The sequence below is a fragment of the Microchirus variegatus genome, assembly GCF_963457635.1.
Source record: "Microchirus variegatus genome assembly, chromosome: 15".
NCBI classification, from domain to species: Eukaryota; Metazoa; Chordata; class Actinopteri; order Pleuronectiformes; family Soleidae; genus Microchirus; species Microchirus variegatus.
This window is the reverse complement of record NC_139816.1, coordinates 12,277,657-12,296,489: the sequence shown is the minus strand read 5'-3', so window position 1 is coordinate 12,296,489 and position 18,833 is coordinate 12,277,657. Positions and strand designations below refer to the sequence as shown.

The 18,833-nt window shown below is 41.7% G+C and overlaps 1 protein-coding gene across 1 annotated transcript; it reads right to left on the bottom strand.

Annotated features, from left to right (window-relative positions):
• Window positions 1-17,832, bottom strand: tmem108 (transmembrane protein 108; the record flags this gene model as incomplete). Its single annotated transcript, XM_083901539.1, has 4 exons — window positions 17,778-17,832; window positions 4,789-6,009; window positions 3,863-4,014; window positions 1-117 (listed from the first exon to the last, which is right to left on the bottom strand). Exons 1-4 carry the CDS (start codon window positions 17,815-17,817, stop codon window positions 1-3), a joined length of 1,530 nt encoding a protein of 509 aa, XP_083757665.1. The 5' UTR covers window positions 17,818-17,832.
• Between the last annotated feature and the right edge of the window lie 1,001 nt (window positions 17,833-18,833).

Below are 18,833 nucleotides of genomic sequence, written 5' to 3'. Positions count from 1 at the left end.
CTAGATGGCAGAGGCTTTGTCTCTGTTGATGAAGAGCGTCTCCTGGCAGAAAGGGTTAACCAGGACCATGCTGCTGCCACTGTAGTCTCCATTAGGGGGTAGACAGGAGTCATGGTCCTGCAAATGTACAGACACATGCAACACAGTGAGAATTATTTAACCCTAACCCTAAGGAAGAATATGTGTCCCCCCATTCACTAAACCACTAGTTAGGTAATGTTAATATTGTTATTTGTTGATCCAGGTGCAATTATCCAGGTGGAATTATACATGTTATATTCATGTTATACGTGATACAAATCAATCAGTGTATCTACTGCCTCAATTTTCCCATTGCCTATTTTTTGATTGCATCATTTAAAAGTTCCAATAACATCGGAAGCCGGAACTAGGACCGACGCCAAGTTGACCATGTCCTGGAAAAAAAAAAACCCAAATGCATCTTGGGCGGGATATTATTGTTTCAACCTGTCGAGTACTACTGTATAGACTCTTTCCCCCTTTTTCCACCTATGGTCCTAGGTCGGCACGGCACGGTTTAGGTTGGTTTTCCACTACAAAATGCTTGAAAATGCTCGCTTGGAACCTCGCCATAGCAGGTACTAAAAAAATTAGCAGGTAGCAAGGTACTAGTACTCGCTAGTGGAAACGCAAGATAACCGTGCCGGACTGTGCCGTGGCGAGGTGAGTCAAGCCAGTGGAAACGTGTGTCCATCAGATGTATAGTAAAACAAAAACAATGCTTATAACGCGTTTTTCTACTACACAGTTCTAGCATGACTCGACTCGACTCGTTTTTTTCCATTAGTGATAGCACCTGGTACCTGGTGCTTTTTTTTTTTAAAGTACCTGCTCAGGCAAGGTTCTAACCACGCTGATCCGATACTAAAATGTGACGTCTGCCGTCTCATGAGTGCGACGTTAAAAAAATCCATGAAAAAACGCGTTGATCTCCAACATTTAGCAAATAAATATCTAAAATCTCAATATTTAGGAGTCTGGTGTATTTAGCCGAATGATTAGCTGAAAACAACTGCTTTGCTCGACACTAGTTTATGTGTCTTTGTTGCGTATAAAACGACGCCACAGCAGTTTTGTGCGTTCTCAATTGCTATAGGAGGTATTATAGCAATGGAAAACGTCGTGCCTGATACCAAAACAAGTAGAGCCGAGTTGTGCTTGAACTGCATAGTGGAAAAGCGCCAAAAGTCGCAGTGTTTGTACAGGAGGCAGCCATTTTGGAGTCCAATGTCGGGGGTTAGCGATGTCTGACAGTAGCCAGCCAAAGGTGACGTCATTACAACCCACGACTTCCAAGCTCTGATGTTCATGGAACGCAGTTTAGTCAGAGGAGGAGCCAACTTTGCCATCTGCTGTGTTACAGCCCACAGTTCTCGCCTACTCTGCCTTTAAACACAGATGCTTCGCTGTTACAGTATAGATCTAGCAGAGAATCATGAATCAGGGATCCCCGTTACTGTCCAAACTGCAGACTACTGTATCTACTTCACTCTCGACAGACAAGTCAGACACTTAAGTGTGGAGGTGAGCAGGGCATTTAACGAGAACATAAACAAAGACATCTGACAAAACCAAGATGGAGGGAGACACAAAGGGAGGAGGAAGGGATGTTACAGCTTAATGGGCAGAGAGACAAAAGGGAGGGATGACTCAGAAGAAAAAAAGGCGGCACATAGAGCTAATGTCAGAGGGATAGAGGCTGGTGATGATGTAGAATGGGTTTTTGGTGGTGAGTCAGCAGTAATGAGGCAGTGCAAGGAGGGAGGTGTGGAAAAACAAAATGATTTGTTTTACAGCAGGAACGAGGCCAGTTTTTATCCGTGAGACACAATCAAATCAAAATTAATACTGTCATTAAAGTTTTACGATCATTTCTCCCAGAGCTCTCCTGTTTACCTATCGCAGCAGGGGAAGCGACTGTAAAAGGTTTCTACAGACAGGTAAAGACACGGGGGAAACAATAAAACACCTGCGTGTCACCAGAGGCATCTCACACACGATCCAGCCTCAGCTTCCCTCTCCTGATGCCTCCACAGGGCGGAAAATGAAGGAAAAGTGTGCAACAAACAGATTAAAAAAAAAAAAAGACAAATGAGCAAAGCAGAGATCAAAATGATATGAAGGAAAACGAGGAATATGGCCGATTTAATGCTCTCTAAATCAGATAAACTGTTATACACTAGAATATCCAACAGATGGCACCATAATGCACCTAAAAAAATAATTCTTATTGGGTGAGCATGGCAACCTTTCTCGCCCAAATGAGTCCAAATGGATCTTGATATTTTTCTCGATACAATAAACAGAGAATGTCATAAAAGATCAGAGAGGACAATAAATGCTCAAATGGCTCATGGGAAAAATAACTCGACTATGAGGATCTCACCAGGCGGTCACTTAATGAAGACTGTAGCCATAAATTCACTGTAAAATCTATACATTTTCAATAAAGCTCAGCATTAGCTGAGATTTTCATTTAAAGATAACATCAGACACGGCGATGTCAAGGGAATTTAACATTTCGAAGGCTCGTTAATGGAAAATTGAAGAAGAAGAAGGATATGAAGAGGTGAAACTGACGTTTTCAAGCTGGAAAAATCTTGTAAAGTAGGTCATGTATATTGTAATATATTACATTTAAGTTGTATGAGAGTAACAAAACCTCCAGGACAGGGGTCTCTAACTCAAAAGACCTTGGGGGCCAATCATATCACGAGTTTCCATCGTGACATCTCAATGGAAACATCTGTGATGATCAATGCGTCACGGAATTTCAAAATAAAAGTGCCTGTGTTGATATGGAACAGGATATAGTAAATCTATGATGCAAAAGCAATCAATTACGAAGAAAATTGCAATATTGTACTTATTGGCAGAAACTGAACATATATATATGATTTACATTGTTAAGCCTTTTGTTTGTTTTTTTCTTTGAGAATAAGCCTTTATATTTTTAGACAAGGACATTGCTTTATTGAGGCCGCTATGTTGCGGCTGCCACGTTTCAATGTGTTGAATCAAAAGCTTATTCCGCGAACAAAGACAAACGACATCTTTTCAGGTTCACAAATGCCACCGTAGTTCGCCTGTGACCGTGAGTGAGTTCAGGAATAGTCCATTCATTATATAATCCGCAGTCTCACTCTGACATACCGTTCTGTAATTATTACACAGTGGACCTTAAAGTGTGGCCAAATTAAAACATTTTCCTTTTTTCTTACATTTCCCATGACAAGTATCTTTAAGTATTCCAAGCGTGTCTTTTTGTAATTTCATTGATTAACGATCTAATTAGCGCTTTGGCATGATTTCAACAGACAGAGAACCCCTGCATCTTTCATAATAATAACTCGTCGGCGGTGACACTAAATGCTTTGAAATGCTTTCGACTTTAACGCGCGGGGATCTGTTTAACATGCTGTTTTTTTTGTTGCGGTCTCGCGAGTTCAAACAAACCTATGGGTCAATGGCCGTGGAGGTGGCCGATAACAATGACAAACATGACCTGTTCTTTTGAGTGTTGTAATGTGTGTCACATGCAGAACATTCTCTGGAGATGAACTCACCTTGAACTGAGTGATAATTTTCTAATAATTATGATCGTCTCATCAGCCAAAGCTAATTTCTCCTTTATGAATTTTCAAATAAAATGTGTCAAGCAATATTCTGTATTTGTTTGCTACAAATAGCATCATTACAAAGTGTAGCAGGCTGATACAGTGTCATGCTCAAGTGCACCACATAAGACCTTGAGGTTTTGATATGATCCTCTTGTTTACTCATTAGAGTCATTAAACTGCCTGATAGTGAAGCATTAATACAGTGAGTCAGTCATTTGTACCTCACTCTCCAGAGTGTGTATTTCTCTGGGCAGCTCCACGGCATGCCGGCTGAAGTAGTCCATGGTGATGGCGTTGTTCCAGTAGCTGAGGTTGTTCTCGTGACTGGACGACTTCTTCTTCCTCCTCATGCAGCACACGGTCAACAGCACAGCTACGGAGAACAGAGCCAGGAAATGTAGATGTAGAGCGAGTAGCCTGTGGCACTTTGAAAATATGCTGCTTCACATAAATACACCAGCCGCTCAGGGAGAAAAAAAAAGGCCACAGGTAGAAAAAGAAAAAAAAACATTCAAATGTCCCTGGTGACGTCTCTGCAACAACTCCAAAAACGGATTGTACAGGAATAAAGGGGGGAAATATTATTTTCGCATCTCTAAGGGACCAAAATGCGGGAACATGTATTTTGCCTGAGGTTGTAACTCGTACTGCTTGATGAAAATAAAGATTTCTCTGCTCACTTGCTGTTAATATTCTATTGTACTGTATTTAGTAAGATCAGGGCGCTTGGTAAGAGAAGGGAAGTCGGATGAGACGACTGTAAAATATGAAGATACAGCTTTTTCCAGCGCCACATTCAAATAATCAATAAGACAACTTAAAATCTTACTGTACTTTTCTGAAACACTTTCGTCTATAGTGAAAAGGTGCATATTATTTTAGAATCTTATATGTATCTAATTTTATTAACTGTTTTCGATTAAATGCTTTTAATTGCTGCTGTAAACAAGTAAATCTAACAGGACAATCAAAAATATCTTATTAATGCTGACATCATCTATCAGCATTAAATCAAATAACCCAGTTTCTGGAAATGTTGTACAATTACCATCATATTGTATATTTTAATATACATATATATATATATTTAAAAAAAAAAAGATTCTTAAGTTTTAAGTAATGTTAGTATTAAAGTTTAATTACTTACAACATGAGGATACAGGCACACTGATGGCGAGCACGATCCACACAATGTCCATCCGGCTCAGGCAGATAGTCATGCGGGAAGGCGGGGAGTTGGCCGTGGGGTCTGAGCTGTTGTCGGCGGTCAAGGGGTCCTGGGTGGTCGCAGGAACCTGCTTGTTTATGAAGTTCTTGCTGGCTGTGGAAGTAGCCTCTGAAGTGTTCCCCTTAGCTGGCACCTCATCAACTGAGCTGCTGTTCAAGAGCAGCGCAACCTGTGTAGTCAAATTCCCTATCTGCTGTCCAAGAGGGGGATTGTCTGTGACGTTACCCCGGAAAACCTCAACATGGACCTCCTCGGTGGTGGACTCATTGGATGCCGAGTGGTTGTTTGTGACGACTGTGGGATCCAGTGTTTTGAGGCTCTGCTCAGTGGACAGGGCTGGGGTGGACACAGTGGAAGTTTGATTCTCTGGGGGAGAAGACCCTGGCTCTACTGTCAGCTCATTTGTGGGGGGCTCGGTTGCAGCGTGCACCTCCCTCACAGTGATGGTGTGGCGTGCAGACAACTGTGAAACATCTCGAGGATGACCCCAGAGTTTCTGGCCAAGAGCATGGCCACCACTGAGTGACGAAGGGGAAAGCGGGTCTGGGAGATGATGACCGGGGTCAGTTGGCTTGTTCACACTCAACTTCTGAGGCCCGATGTGCTGTGCAGCAAGTGTATCTCCAGAGCTGGACATAAGAGCTAGGGGGTTTGGAGCTCCTTTGGGAGCAGATGCCATGTCTATATTTGGGGCCACTGTTCTGTTGCTGCTGGCCTGGTTAGTGACAACTGCAGTTGTGTTATTTACTTGAGGTACCCTAACCGATTTTTGAATTTGCCCTTGGTTTACAATATCAGAACTTGACTCTTGGGGCTGATTAACCCAGCTTTCAGTGTTTGGAGTGACAGTGTCATGAATGGGAGGTTCTTCAAGAACATGGCTGGTGGTGTGAAGCCTGGTTGAAGGGTAGAGGACACCAGTAGGAAGGATGATATTTGTAGGTGGAGTACCTCCTTTGTATGACTGCTCTCCACTACTGGAGCCTTCCTGACGCGAGTCAAGGTAGGGCGTTTCAGGGGGAGACAGGGGGTTGCTGTGGGCAGCTGCCATGGAAACAGAGTCCCGGGACGTCTGACTGAGGTACAGCTCCTGTGCTGATGACACCAGTGCCGCTGGCAGTGCTAGAAATGCTAGAACACCTGCAGAGGAAAAGAGATGGTTAGCACATCAGTAGAACAGTTGAACAGACGTCCTCAGTTGGGTGGTGGACAGTCCAGATTTTAAATACCCTGTCTGGTGCAGTTGTCCTCCTTTTTGGAGTTGCACTGGTACGCAAAACTGTGTGTTACCATACATGTGTATATGTATAAGATGGTAATTGGGGACATCTGCATCTCCGTGCAGCTCCAAATTTAATCTCTAAAAAGCCACTGTGCAAAATCACCGACTGGAAATTAATTTGTCTGAAATCTCTTAAGGAGACAAGATTAATGCTCTTATTTCTCATACAGTTTTAATAGTGTTGATACCCTTCCATTTTTAATAAAAAGTAAGGTTCTAGGGATCCACATTTGCCAAGAACAAATCAACTTTCATGCCCGAGAAGACACAACATTATTTACGTTTTTACAGTAGAAGAATCAATGACAGTCAAATGTGTCAAAAGGTCCTCCTTTAAAATGCCAAAACCATCTCAGAGAGCCAGACAGTTTGACTCAATCCCATTAGGCCACTGTGTAGTGACAAGCCATTAGCAGGAGCCTGTGGGGAATATCACTCCTATTATGTCAACCAGACATCGACAAAGTCATAGAGGGAGGAACGTGGAATTGCTTATTAATTTCCCCTTTGCTCCCTCCCATCTTTCCTTTATTGACACTGTTACACACAGTTAATGTGACACATTAGTGGGGCTCCCACAGAGTGGTTTCTATGCATTAACGCCACATTCATTTTTGACATATATATGTTTTTTTATTGGCAACACATCACACAACGAGGGAAACCACCAATGCATCGAGCCGGACCTCTGAAAGCTGTCGATGACAATTCCTTCTGAAGATGTTGATCACAGATATAATATCAGCCTTTTTAAAAACTGTAGTCTTTATCAAATATAATTCAGGATTATATTGCATATAAGGAAAACCCAAAATACAAGTTGGTAGTATTGAGTTTTGTTTGTTTTACTACATTGTTTTTCACAGGATTTGTTGAAAATACGGAAAAATAGAAGTAGAATATCACATCTTTATATATTATTCACTAGGATCCACTGTGCAGACCAAAAGTCATTTATTAAAGACTAGTCAGATCAGAAAATGCAATTTCTTAAGCTGCAGAAGACCTTACATTAAAACCATGATAAATGTATGCTGTCAAAAAAATATGCTAAACAACAGTCTAACAGACATACATTCACTGCCTGGATAAGTATCATGCCTGTGTCAAAAAAAAGAAAGCTTTATCAAGAAAGAAAAGCTATAAAAAAAATAGATGTATTCATGTCCCAAGCAACCCATGTTACCTATATGTCATCATTTGACTGTTGTGCTCCATCTGTAACTATGGAAACTACATTCCTAGAGGAGTAGAGGAGTTGGGAAAATGGGACCAAATGGAAAGATTTGTTGAACATCAACAAAGTGAAAAGCTTTTAAAGGCTCCACAATAAGAAAAACAAATAAATGCTCTTTTAAAAGGAGGAAGCCATAAACTGAAATGGAAACCGTCCTTATCTCTCTCCTCTTTGTTCAATGAAGGATTTAAATCACACCACACCACAACAACCCCCACAGCACTGACAATTTAAACTCCGTCTCTAAATCGTTAATCATATTCCTCACATACTCGGTCACTCACACAGAGACTGGCAGGATAGAGGGTCCATGTCCTGCCTTCCATTAACCAAGCCTGTCACATTTCCTCTAATCCACGGAGCCCACTCCAGACCCATATCTGAGATAACGCACATGGCCGCCCCTGATTTATGACTGCTCGTCTTTGCCAAGATGATCATTTAGACAGGGAAATGGAACCCAGACCAACCCAACCTATCAAAAACATAAGCGTATGAACTATTGATGATCGTTGGTAATGTGAGGAGAGGCCACGTTAAGGCAAGAATTCTATACTACAAAAAGATGCATTCAAGGAAACACGAAAAAAGGGAAAATAGCAGCAGCAATTAAGAATTTTATTCTCTTGTAGCTCTTGGACATTTGAGATGTTCCATAATTGGTCTGAAACTTTTTTTTGCTTTGTATGAATTATGTCCAGTGAGTTATAGGTTTAATTTTGTGTCATTGTGTTTTTTTTGTTATGTATAATTGAGTTTTCGTTATTTTGTATGATTGTGTTTCCGTCTGCTTAACCATGAATTTGCTAAAAGAAAATGAGTCGCCCTTAATTTATCCCCAAGCTGTAATTACAGGTTAAAGCTGCAGTGTGTAAGTTTTGTCATTGTTATTATCCTGCCCGTGTTTGGTCTTCATTAACAGGAACGATCTTCCTAAACGAGCATTAGAGCGGCAACTAATGATTATTTTCAATTAATCAAGTAAACGTTTGGTCCATAAAATGTCCATAAAAAGTGTTTCTCAGACCTGGAAATTATGAAATTGTTCAGATTTAATTATTTATTTGTTATATGGAGCAAATAAAGTATTCACATTTAAGAATCTGAAAAATCTGAAAAATTGTTTTAAGTCTTAAAAAAAACAAACAATCAAACCATTTAATCGACTATCAAATAGACAGTGATTGTTTCAACCTTAATGAGGTCATGGACCACCCCCAAAGAAACAGAATGAAGCAAAAGTTATGGTTTGTTTCAATATATACACTCAAAAAAAGGTAAAAGAAGAAAAACAATCTGCAGCTAAAATTTGCCAAATTAGAATTCCCTTCTGAAACTTCTTTGTTTGCAGTCACACTCCAACCTGTTTGCAGCCGTTGTGCTTCACTGGCGCATTGTTGCTGTTGTCTCCGTCTGTCTTGACATATCACAAATCACTTCCTGTGTGCAGCATGAATGTCACTGGGTGACACGAGATCTAAACACGGCTGCACTAAGAAACACAGAAAAGTCGCGTGTAGCCGATCAGCTTGAGTGAACTAATGTGACAATGGTTTTCTCTTTCGCACAGTTTTGTACAAAAGAAAATATGAAAATGAAATAACGGCGTTCAGTTAAGAGTGAGACGTTTACTATGCTGAGACTTCTGGCTGGACTTCTACCTTCAATCATTACCCAGAACTGGCTGTCACAACCTGGCAGCCTGCTGCTACTGAATAAAACATAATACCCTGACTCCCTTTACAAACAAAGCCATAAAAGAAATGGTCTAACTGAACACTGTGGCGCACACAAACATTAACAGGACCACATTCTCCATATGATCAGAGACTCATGTGGTTTCAAGCTCATCTGTGGTCAACGTGTGGATTCATATCCACAACGCTCGCATCTAAAATGCTTAAGGAGAGAATTATGCATTTTTTTAAGTTTGCTTTCATTTGACTGCACATGTGTTCATTAGCAGGATAAAACTGGCCTTTAGATTCTGTATTAGATGCCGTTTCTGGCCAACGTCTGCGTGTCCGGCTGATGGAGAGAGAGAAAGCGTATAAGAGGGGTGAACACAGATGGAGCGTCTGGCTCTTCCCCTCCACAAAGACATGCTGCTGAGAAGCAGGCTCAGGGAGTGAATTAACATTAGAGATGATTGAAAAGGCCCAAGAAGCAAAAAAAAAAAAAAAAAAGAGCTTTATGAAAATCCATTATTGAGTTAAAGGACTGGGAAGAACATGAGAAAATTTGATGGAAAGGGGGGAGAATAGTGAGGTCAGAAAGGGTGGGAAAATGTGCAAAGAGTTTGGAGTAAGAGACGTGTGGGCAAGCTGTGGGTAGAAGGGGATTTCTTTTTTGCCAAGAAGAACTTTTTTTTAGATTAATTTATTTCACCTTTATGCAACCAGGAATAAAAGTCATTGATTAAAACATGCCAGTGTTTTCGATCTATGGGCGGATAAGTCAGACCATCCAATATCAGCCTACAACAAACCTTAATCTGTGAACCCTGAAATGTGGCGATAGAAGCAGGTGACTTTGTTGAGCACAAAATTAGTCTTAATTTGTTTTTCATCATAAAATTAGACTGTGATACACAACAAGAATATTTCTTCTCCTTTTTTTGGCTTCTTCCTTTAAGGTACGCCATAGTGGCGCATCTGCCTCCGTCTTGTCCTCCTCTGTTACACCAACTGTCTTAATGTCCTCCTGAACAACATCCATGAACCTTCTCTGTTGCCGGTGACAATCCTGGTTCGACCAATGGCCTCTTTGACAGTTTCTACAGTATCCTCCCACAAGTCCAGTCTAGATTGACCGTAGTGAATGGTTGTTCGTCTCTGTGTTTTATGGATTTGTGTCCCGTCCATGTTGTACCCCACCCTTCACGTCAGCTGGGATTGGCTAAAGCGGTAGACAATGAATGAATGAATGAATGAATAAACCTTTAGTCAAACGACGACCAAAAGGAGCAGGAGAGATATGACATTGAAAAGCAGGTCTTCCTCTTTGTCCTTGCTTTTATCTGCAGGAGAGGTGATGCACAGCTAACACTGTTATCACTCACAACAACCTGTTGCCCTTTCTATCTGTACCGCCCAACTGATCGCGATCTCAAAATAGCACATTCTAATATCATGGAGAAAAACAACGCGGAGGTAGAATTACTGTGAGATTACTCTCACATCGCTTCCCATTTATATGACAAATGGCATCAAGCTGTTGTCCGTCTACTCCACTCGGGAAGGGAGGGACAATGTATGCAGGAAAAACCTGCTGAATTAGGGCTCTCTTGAATGCGTAGGCTGCTGGGGACATTCGTTGAAGTCGTCCATTGATGTCACCAGGGACATCAATAAATCATGTTGCAAAGCAGGAGGCCGTGCACTGATCCAACGCAGGCTTTGTCCGACCAATCATTCAGTATTAGACTCAATGTCACGGGACGGGGAACAGGAGTGGACGTCACCGAATCTTAAGTTACACTGGAGAGATGGAACATGACGTTTACTCCTGCTGATGAGAGTCATGGACCAACTCATAAGCTAAATAACCATTTTTAGATGAGCAGTGTTGTTGAGGCACACAGCGTCATGACTCTTCCAGGCTGTTCAATCACACTGGAGCACTTAGAGTATGGTATGGAGGCTGTCAGTGCTTATATGCGCCGGCCCTGACTGCATGATCAATGGTGGTGGCGCTAGTGGCACTGGGTGAGGAGATTGGGGATGGGGTATCTACTTTTCTTCACAGGGGTCGAAATTAATGTGGCCTGAACGTGTACCGCGACAATCTGCCGACAAAGCAGGTGCCGGAGCCAGGCCGGTTGTGCCGCATCATCAGTGGGCAGCTGGCAGTGGCAGTATTTGAATAAGAGACTCTACGGGGAGCCAAAAATAGAAGCTGCAAAATCATCCATCAACGCGGCTTGTGACGGTTCATCTGGCTCTTCTTCTCAACTGTTACTCCCTGCTACGACAGCAGGATGGGAAACAACCAGAGAGAATAACTGTACAGGGAACACAATGTGTACGTCCAACGAGAGTCTGGCCAAGGTCACTGGAATAAATCAGTGAAACTGAAACACAATGATAAAAGCTGCATTGAGATTAAATGCCTGATAGAGGCAGCCAAGTACTGGATTTTTAAAGTCGTCAGTTCTGTGGTGAATGATAATTATTAATTTAAGTTTCTTTTACAATAAAACACAACAGGGCATCAACATTTGTCAGTTATCGATGTTATGATTTCATTCCCTTCATCCATCCATCCATCTAAAAATAGCTAATTGCAATTTTATCATTTTAAGTTAAATGTCAATATCCACCGTGTCGTTGATTTAAAACATCATCACAACACCATTTAACAATTAACTACTACACTCTAAAGTAAGGAAATTATATGGATTTTTTCCCCAACAAAGAACAATCAAAAACTGCAATTAAATTGCAGCCTTTAGCGATTAGCTAATTGCATCGTTTCAAACTGCAACTTCCATTTGAAAATCATTAAAATGATCATACCATTGATTCTTTGAGTGAAATGTGGGAACTGGAGCCAACGCCAGCTGACAGTGGGTGAGAGGAAAGAGACACAAACTATATCTGCAACTAATCCTTATTTCTATTATCAATGAATCAATCAATGATTTCCTCAATCAACAAAGTAGTCCTTTCAGCCATAAAATGTTGTGTGACATGTCGACAAACCTCAAATGTCCTTCCCTGAACTGCAGGCTCACTGTAAAACTTTTTTGACTTCGAATTTTAAATACCACCGACCCCTGGTTGCCACAAACTACGTTGAAATGACCTTGATAAATACACGGACCCTGTGAAAACCATTAATCCCTGACATACCTCAATGCCTGCAACGTAAATGTAAAAGAACGACAGCGTAATTCATTATTTAATGGTATAAACGGGCATAACTGCTGGTTTTGGATGCCTCCAGGCACTAAACCAGTTATTAAGGATGTCCTCACCGCCCAGTCGGCCCTCCATGGATCACATTTAGCTTCATTTATGGTAATCGCAACAGCTCCTCAGACGCAGACAAACCTCCACGGGATTCACCCCCAAATCCCTCAGGGCGAACGGAGGAGGCTTTATCTACGGCGTTCATCAGAATACCAACGAGCCTTTATCACATCACACGCCGCCTCTCCGTTTCCCTTGATGCAAAAATGAATCCATATCGCATGTTTGAAGATAAAGGCTCACAACCAGGAATGAAAGTAACCGCACGCTTTAAGTGGAGTGTTTTTATTGAAGGTAGTAGTCCGATCCGTCACTTTAAAGCTTTGACGTGCCGTCACAACAAGCCACACAAACAGATCAGATCCATCAGCTCCAGGTGGACAAAGCTCTTTATCAGCACCTGGACTGTAGAGCTGTCAGAGTAACTGCTGGTGAGATTGGATTATCACGCCCGGACAGAGCGATGTTAGCCCCGCCTGACTTCACTCCTGCAACTGTTATCACTGCCAACAGGATGACTACAGTTCTGGGACTATCTACTACTAGAAGTACTTCAACTACTGTATATCTTCATCAACATCATCTTCAAATGATAAAACTAACCAAAACAAATATGGTAACCATCCTACAATTACTAATACTACCATTAGTTCACCTCTGCTGATACTGTACAAGTGTGCAGGTGCCATCGTTGTCCCACTATTACTACTATTAATAGTGTAAATATACTGCAACTACTACAGCATCTCGTTTTAATTTTTTTTTAGTTTCTGAAAGCTGAGAAGTTGCACATCAAAGCCAGCATGAGATGATAACCACTGCTTTTAAATGTCTCATAAATCCACTGAAATCACTTCGCCTTACAATTATTATTATTTATTTTTTTTTTAAAGAAGCTTTATTTATCACAGATTTACCCATATATCCTCCCATCCCCAATTTACTGTTTACTAAAAAAAATAATGGTTACTGCCACGACAACAAGTGCTAATTCTTCTACTTCTTCTACTGATGTCATTATTATTGATAGTAAATTCACCATTGTGTCCATTAAAATGATTCAAATGCTTCCTAGTCTACTTCCCACACCCAGTTTGCTGCAAAGAAATAGTGTATATTATGAAAAAAAATAAATATTGTTTATGTTTGCAGTTGTTGAGTCAGTTGCAATATAATAAAATGAATGAGAATAAAAGTATATCTCCCTAAAAGTGTTCTTACAGCTCTCAAGTTGAGAATGGTTTGTGTGAATCACTACTGCGACGTCTTTTCTTGCACCTTTAGCCCATAACGCAGCTGCCACGAGATGAGTCATAAACCTAAAATTGCACCTGTCGATTAGCACAGACGGCGATTTTTAAAATCAACACTCATTCATCTTAGTCCATGCACGCGAGCTTGAATGAGTGCGGCAAGCAACCCGGGGTTAGACAAGCAGCTGTGATTTGGAATTGTGGGGAAGAAGACCTTCACCTCTGCAGTGAGTACGTGTCAACGCCGCTACTGCGATTACAACTCATTCACTTCCTTCTCGCGTCACATTGAGTCAGTTGTTGAATTATTACTGAACAAATACAAAAAAAAAAATATTCTCACTACCCATTTTGTAACTGCATTCAGTCTTGGCGTTGTCAGGAAAAAATAGAAATATTAAAATTTAATATGCTGACCTTGTGTCAAGCAATAAAAAAAAAACCGGATGAGTCACAGAAACAGCTTTTTCATACTATTTGGTCGAGAGCACTAATCCTGCGTGAATACAACTCTCCTCAGCTTCCCCTTTTTTTCATTCACACGTCTTAGAAATGTAGAGAGAAGGAGAAATTATAAAAGTTTAATGTCACAGAAAGACGTGCAGGGGTTATGTATGAACAGCGGCGTCATCACAGTAACACAAACAGACACATTCTTTTGGTTTTGCTCATGGGTGTGTGTTCCTCTGCCACTAAAGTAAAGTGTCTGTCCCCCGGGGGGGAAACAGACAGATAGGACACATCCTGTGGACCACTGGGACGGTCCTAGAGGAGGACTCGATGGACAGGCGGAGAGGTGGAGCGGGGTTGGACTACGTACAGATGCGAGCCATGTGATAAGAGGGGGAAAGCTTTCGGAACAGGATAATGGCTTCCTGTTTGAATGCTCCGCAAATTGTTTGTCAGGTTACGGCAGCTTTTGGGAACATAAAAAGAGAGACACGTTTATCTGAGGATCTGGCGGCGAGAGAATGCGAAAACAAGCACAACAAAGAGTCCTTGCGCTGTTTACTGGGATAATGGTTTGGCTACGGCGACTGTGACAGCCGCAAACGGACTCGGGACAGGAAGGAGAAAAATTAAACAGGAAGTCGGCTGGAATCTGGGGGAGAGCGCTGAACTGCAGGCTCACTGTGAAACCACAGCATTAAAGTCACAGACACTGACAGTGTTTCCTAGAGAATTTAAATGTTTCAAACCACAACAACACACTTAAATCAAGGCGTGACAAAACCTTAGCCTTTTTGTAAGAGGTACTGATATACTGCCTAACTTCTAACTTTGTTAAAAAAAAAAAAAAAAAGGTAACCAGTCCGAGACATGGATTTTCACTACTCAACACTTAGTTCAGCAACAAGTTGTATCTGCAATACATGTAAAAATTAACCATCAAAACAATGAAAATGGTTTATTTGTGCATATGTTAAAGGTGCATTATGTGATAAATCTAAAGCAACTGACCATAAAATCCTCCTAATATGTTACAGAGACTCAGGAATAATGTTCATATAACAAACTGAACTCACCAACAACAACAGTACAGCCAAAATATTTGCATTAAAAAAAATATTTTACAGACTGCAAATCATGTTTTGGCATGTGGTCTACCAATCATTGCAGTCAGGAGAGTCTCAGCTGCCGAGCAACCACTGGTTGCCAGTTACGTCAGAAATCGAAACCTAAAAATTGAATTGAATTTGAATGTAGTAACCGTTTTTGGCCACATTCTTACATATGGCACCTTTAAATAAAGGTTCAAGTGATTCAACAGATAAGTTCAGTGTCCCAAATTTTCTGAAACTGGAGTTTGTTACTAAATCTATGTCTGATTAAGTAAATCACATGTTTCTTCCCTCCCCCCCCCCCCACTGTAAGACAGCCTTTTCCATCTGTAAACTTCTGCTGCTCAATCCCCTGCACCAAAGTCCATAGAGAAAATCATCAATTTTTCCAATCACAGCACATGGGAGTTGTTGATCCACTGCTGTCTCCCTCAGTAAATTAAAATGTCATATATTTTGTGACTTTGGTGTTTTAAACCCTTTGTTTGAATTTACATTAGTGACACAAGGCAACAGTTGACCAACAGCTCCTGTGTCCCTGCGAGCTAAAAACATTGATTTTCTCTATGGACTTTGGTGCGGGAGAGTGATCGCTTTACACATTTCAGTTTCCGGCTGTGAGGTACAGCGTCGAACATACTCTTAAGACATCATGGATGTAGGTAGGCGCAGATTTTATAAGATGAGTCTTGTTAAGTGGCTAAAAGGAGCTGCGATTTGCACGTTTGGACAGAGATTTGTTAACAAGTGACTCATCTGACAGGCGTTGCTTTGTAGGCGCTGTCAGACAATTTTTTAATTTGCAAGACACAAATGATTAGTTATATCCATCTATTCAGATCATATAATTAAGAGGCAATCTTGGATACTTGGAAACCGTAAACTGGGGGAAATCAGACAATGATGAGGAAAATGATGTCTAGGATCATCCTCTATCTGCAGCATCTTTTCTCTGCCTGTAGCCTGAGGATGTAAAGGCACATCTGTCTCCTGCAGATGGTTGGTCCCCAGAGAGAGAAATGAGAAATGTTTCAGTACTGTGCACAGACAGATATCTCAAGTGGGCCCTTTTAATTCTGTACACTGTAAAAAGGCAAACCTGATGGAAGTGTAATATACCTATGCTCAGCTAGTCTGCTACAGATGACAGCTAAAGTGAGTGCGATGCTTTGGAAGGCTGTATTTATCAAGGAAAAGTCCACAAAAAGTAGCTGCGAAACAAACTCCAAACAAACCCTGTCCACAGATTCAACTCAGACTCAGATTAAAGTAACCTCAGTCCACCTCTGCCGCAGCTTAAGGCACTTTGCTCACACAACTGAGGGATTGAGACAGATTTGTCAGAGACGGCTTTTGCCTCCACTGGCCTGAGGTGGAGCTCGAGGGTGCAAACCAGATACCATCAACCTCTGTAGCTAACTGTCAAGGAGTCCCGGTGGGTCCCAGCTTTAGCCCCTGGTCTTCCATATTCATGTGACATTCAGCGCCGGTGGAGCTTTGTAGATCCAGTCCCAGAGCCTTGATCCTGTCCCCTGAATGTAAAGCAGCACGAAGCTCAAAGAACAAGAGCTAAAGTGATTCAGCACTTAACGTACAGTATCTGATCGACACAGCAGCCCCTTCACTCTAAGGCTGGTTGGACAAGGACGAACAATCACCACGCAGAACTCTTTAAGAGCTGAACATATCTGTGACTTATCTCAGTAGGGACCCATGTGAGATTTCATTACACCAAGTTTGACACTGTCTGGCACTGTCTGCACATGCTGTGTGTCTTCTATTATTCCTAGTTCACAATCGTTAATGCATTTTAAACCTCAAGCTGTCGAATCTGTATCTTATGTGAACATTTGCAAGCAATAAACTTAAAAAAAAAAAAAAACACACACAACACATTCATCCCTTCCATATTAGGTCGAACACAACACCTGGCAAAACACCATCAACCACAGCTGGATCAAGACCTTCTTCTGTGTCAGCCATGTTGGCCAAAGTCATGATACACGTTAGGTCATAGGTACATGCAGTGGCATCTGGTGTGGTCTTTTGCTGCGGTTTCAAGATTAGAGATGCACTGTGCATTCAGAGATGGTACTCTGTAAATGGCTGGTTATCTGAGTTTTTATCAAACTCTCTAGCACCGACAAGGCATTTTTGCCCAGTTAACTAATTCCCACTGGGTATTTTCCCCTTTGGACCGTTCTTTGTAAACTCTGTAGATCAGCAGTTTCTGAAATACTCAGACCAGCACGCCTGGAACTTAAGCCACTTTAATAACCTTTCTTCTCTCACTATGTGCCAGAGTAAGTGGGCGCACTGGCCGAAATGCTTCAATTTCACATTGTGTGTGTGTGGTTTATTTTAATATTTGTCCTATATATTCTATTATTTAGTGTTTTCATTTGTTTTATACTGTATTTTATGGGCCAGAGTCCGATGATGAAGATGGGAATGATTGTTTACATGTCTAACGGCACTGAGATGATCCTTTGTGATTGGCCGATTGGATATTTGTGTTAAAAAGCAGTTTCTTCTGTTCATAACCTGTTATATAACCTATTTAACCTAGTGCCCCCCCACCCAAAGTGTTGTTCCACTCACTCAGCAGCTGGCAGCGCAGGACCTGCAGGCTCGTCTTCATGGTATCATGTGATCCGGCTCCTCCTCCACAGTGCTCATGGCTCTCTGGTAAAGAAAATAAAAAAGGACAGGAAATTCAATGCTCCATCAAAGCCTCCAAATATCAGTGATATGCAGCGATTATGTCAGAACAGGACAGTATAATCCCTGCAGTGACTTCTAGACAACAGATACCTCTTAGAGCAGATACAATTAGGAGTATAGCACATGTATATTCACAGGAAAAGCACCGTTCTCCTGTGTTGTTGTGGTGGTCAGCCTCTGCATCTGGGCTTCAGATCAGCACTGGCATCCTGCAGGCTGTGATAGTCAGTAAAACCAATTACAGCGCATTAAACATTGACCAGTAAGCCTTGTTCTGAGATAGCCACTGCTTGCGTCTCGGCGACACAAGTACCCGAGGGTGCTCTTTAACAGAATGACTCACTGATGGCTCTCTGCTAAATAAAAGGCCACACAAACACACACACGCACGTAATCTCCTTTCACCCCCACGGGAGAGTGCGCATCTCTCGTCTTTCTCTGTCTCTCTGTGCACCTGAGCGGAAATGCCCTTGAGCAACACACGCATGTCCACCAACACAAACAGACACATACGTCTAAAGAAATGACTTTGCCCTTCACCTGCATGAATAATCTGGAGAGAGCGGGTGCTTGCGAAATTGGATTTGTGCCTCCCAGGACGAGGGGTCGTGGTCGCATGTGACCCGTGTTACAAAGGTAGACGAGTGAGATGAGGGGAACAAGAATAAGTACGTTACTGAGGCCATATTTACACGGAAACAGAACAAACTGTCTTTTTCCTACGTCACTTTTTTGAAAAGGTTTCCTGTAAACAGGCCTTCGTTTCAGGAAATCCACACAAAATGACTCAAAACGCTGCAGTACATATGCCAGGCCTGTACGTGGTGCTGTAATGCTACACCATAAACAGAGAAGAAGACATTATACACATTACAATGTATATAATCCCAGAAACGGAGACAGAATGAGCCAAGCCGGGGGTAAGGAAGGGAC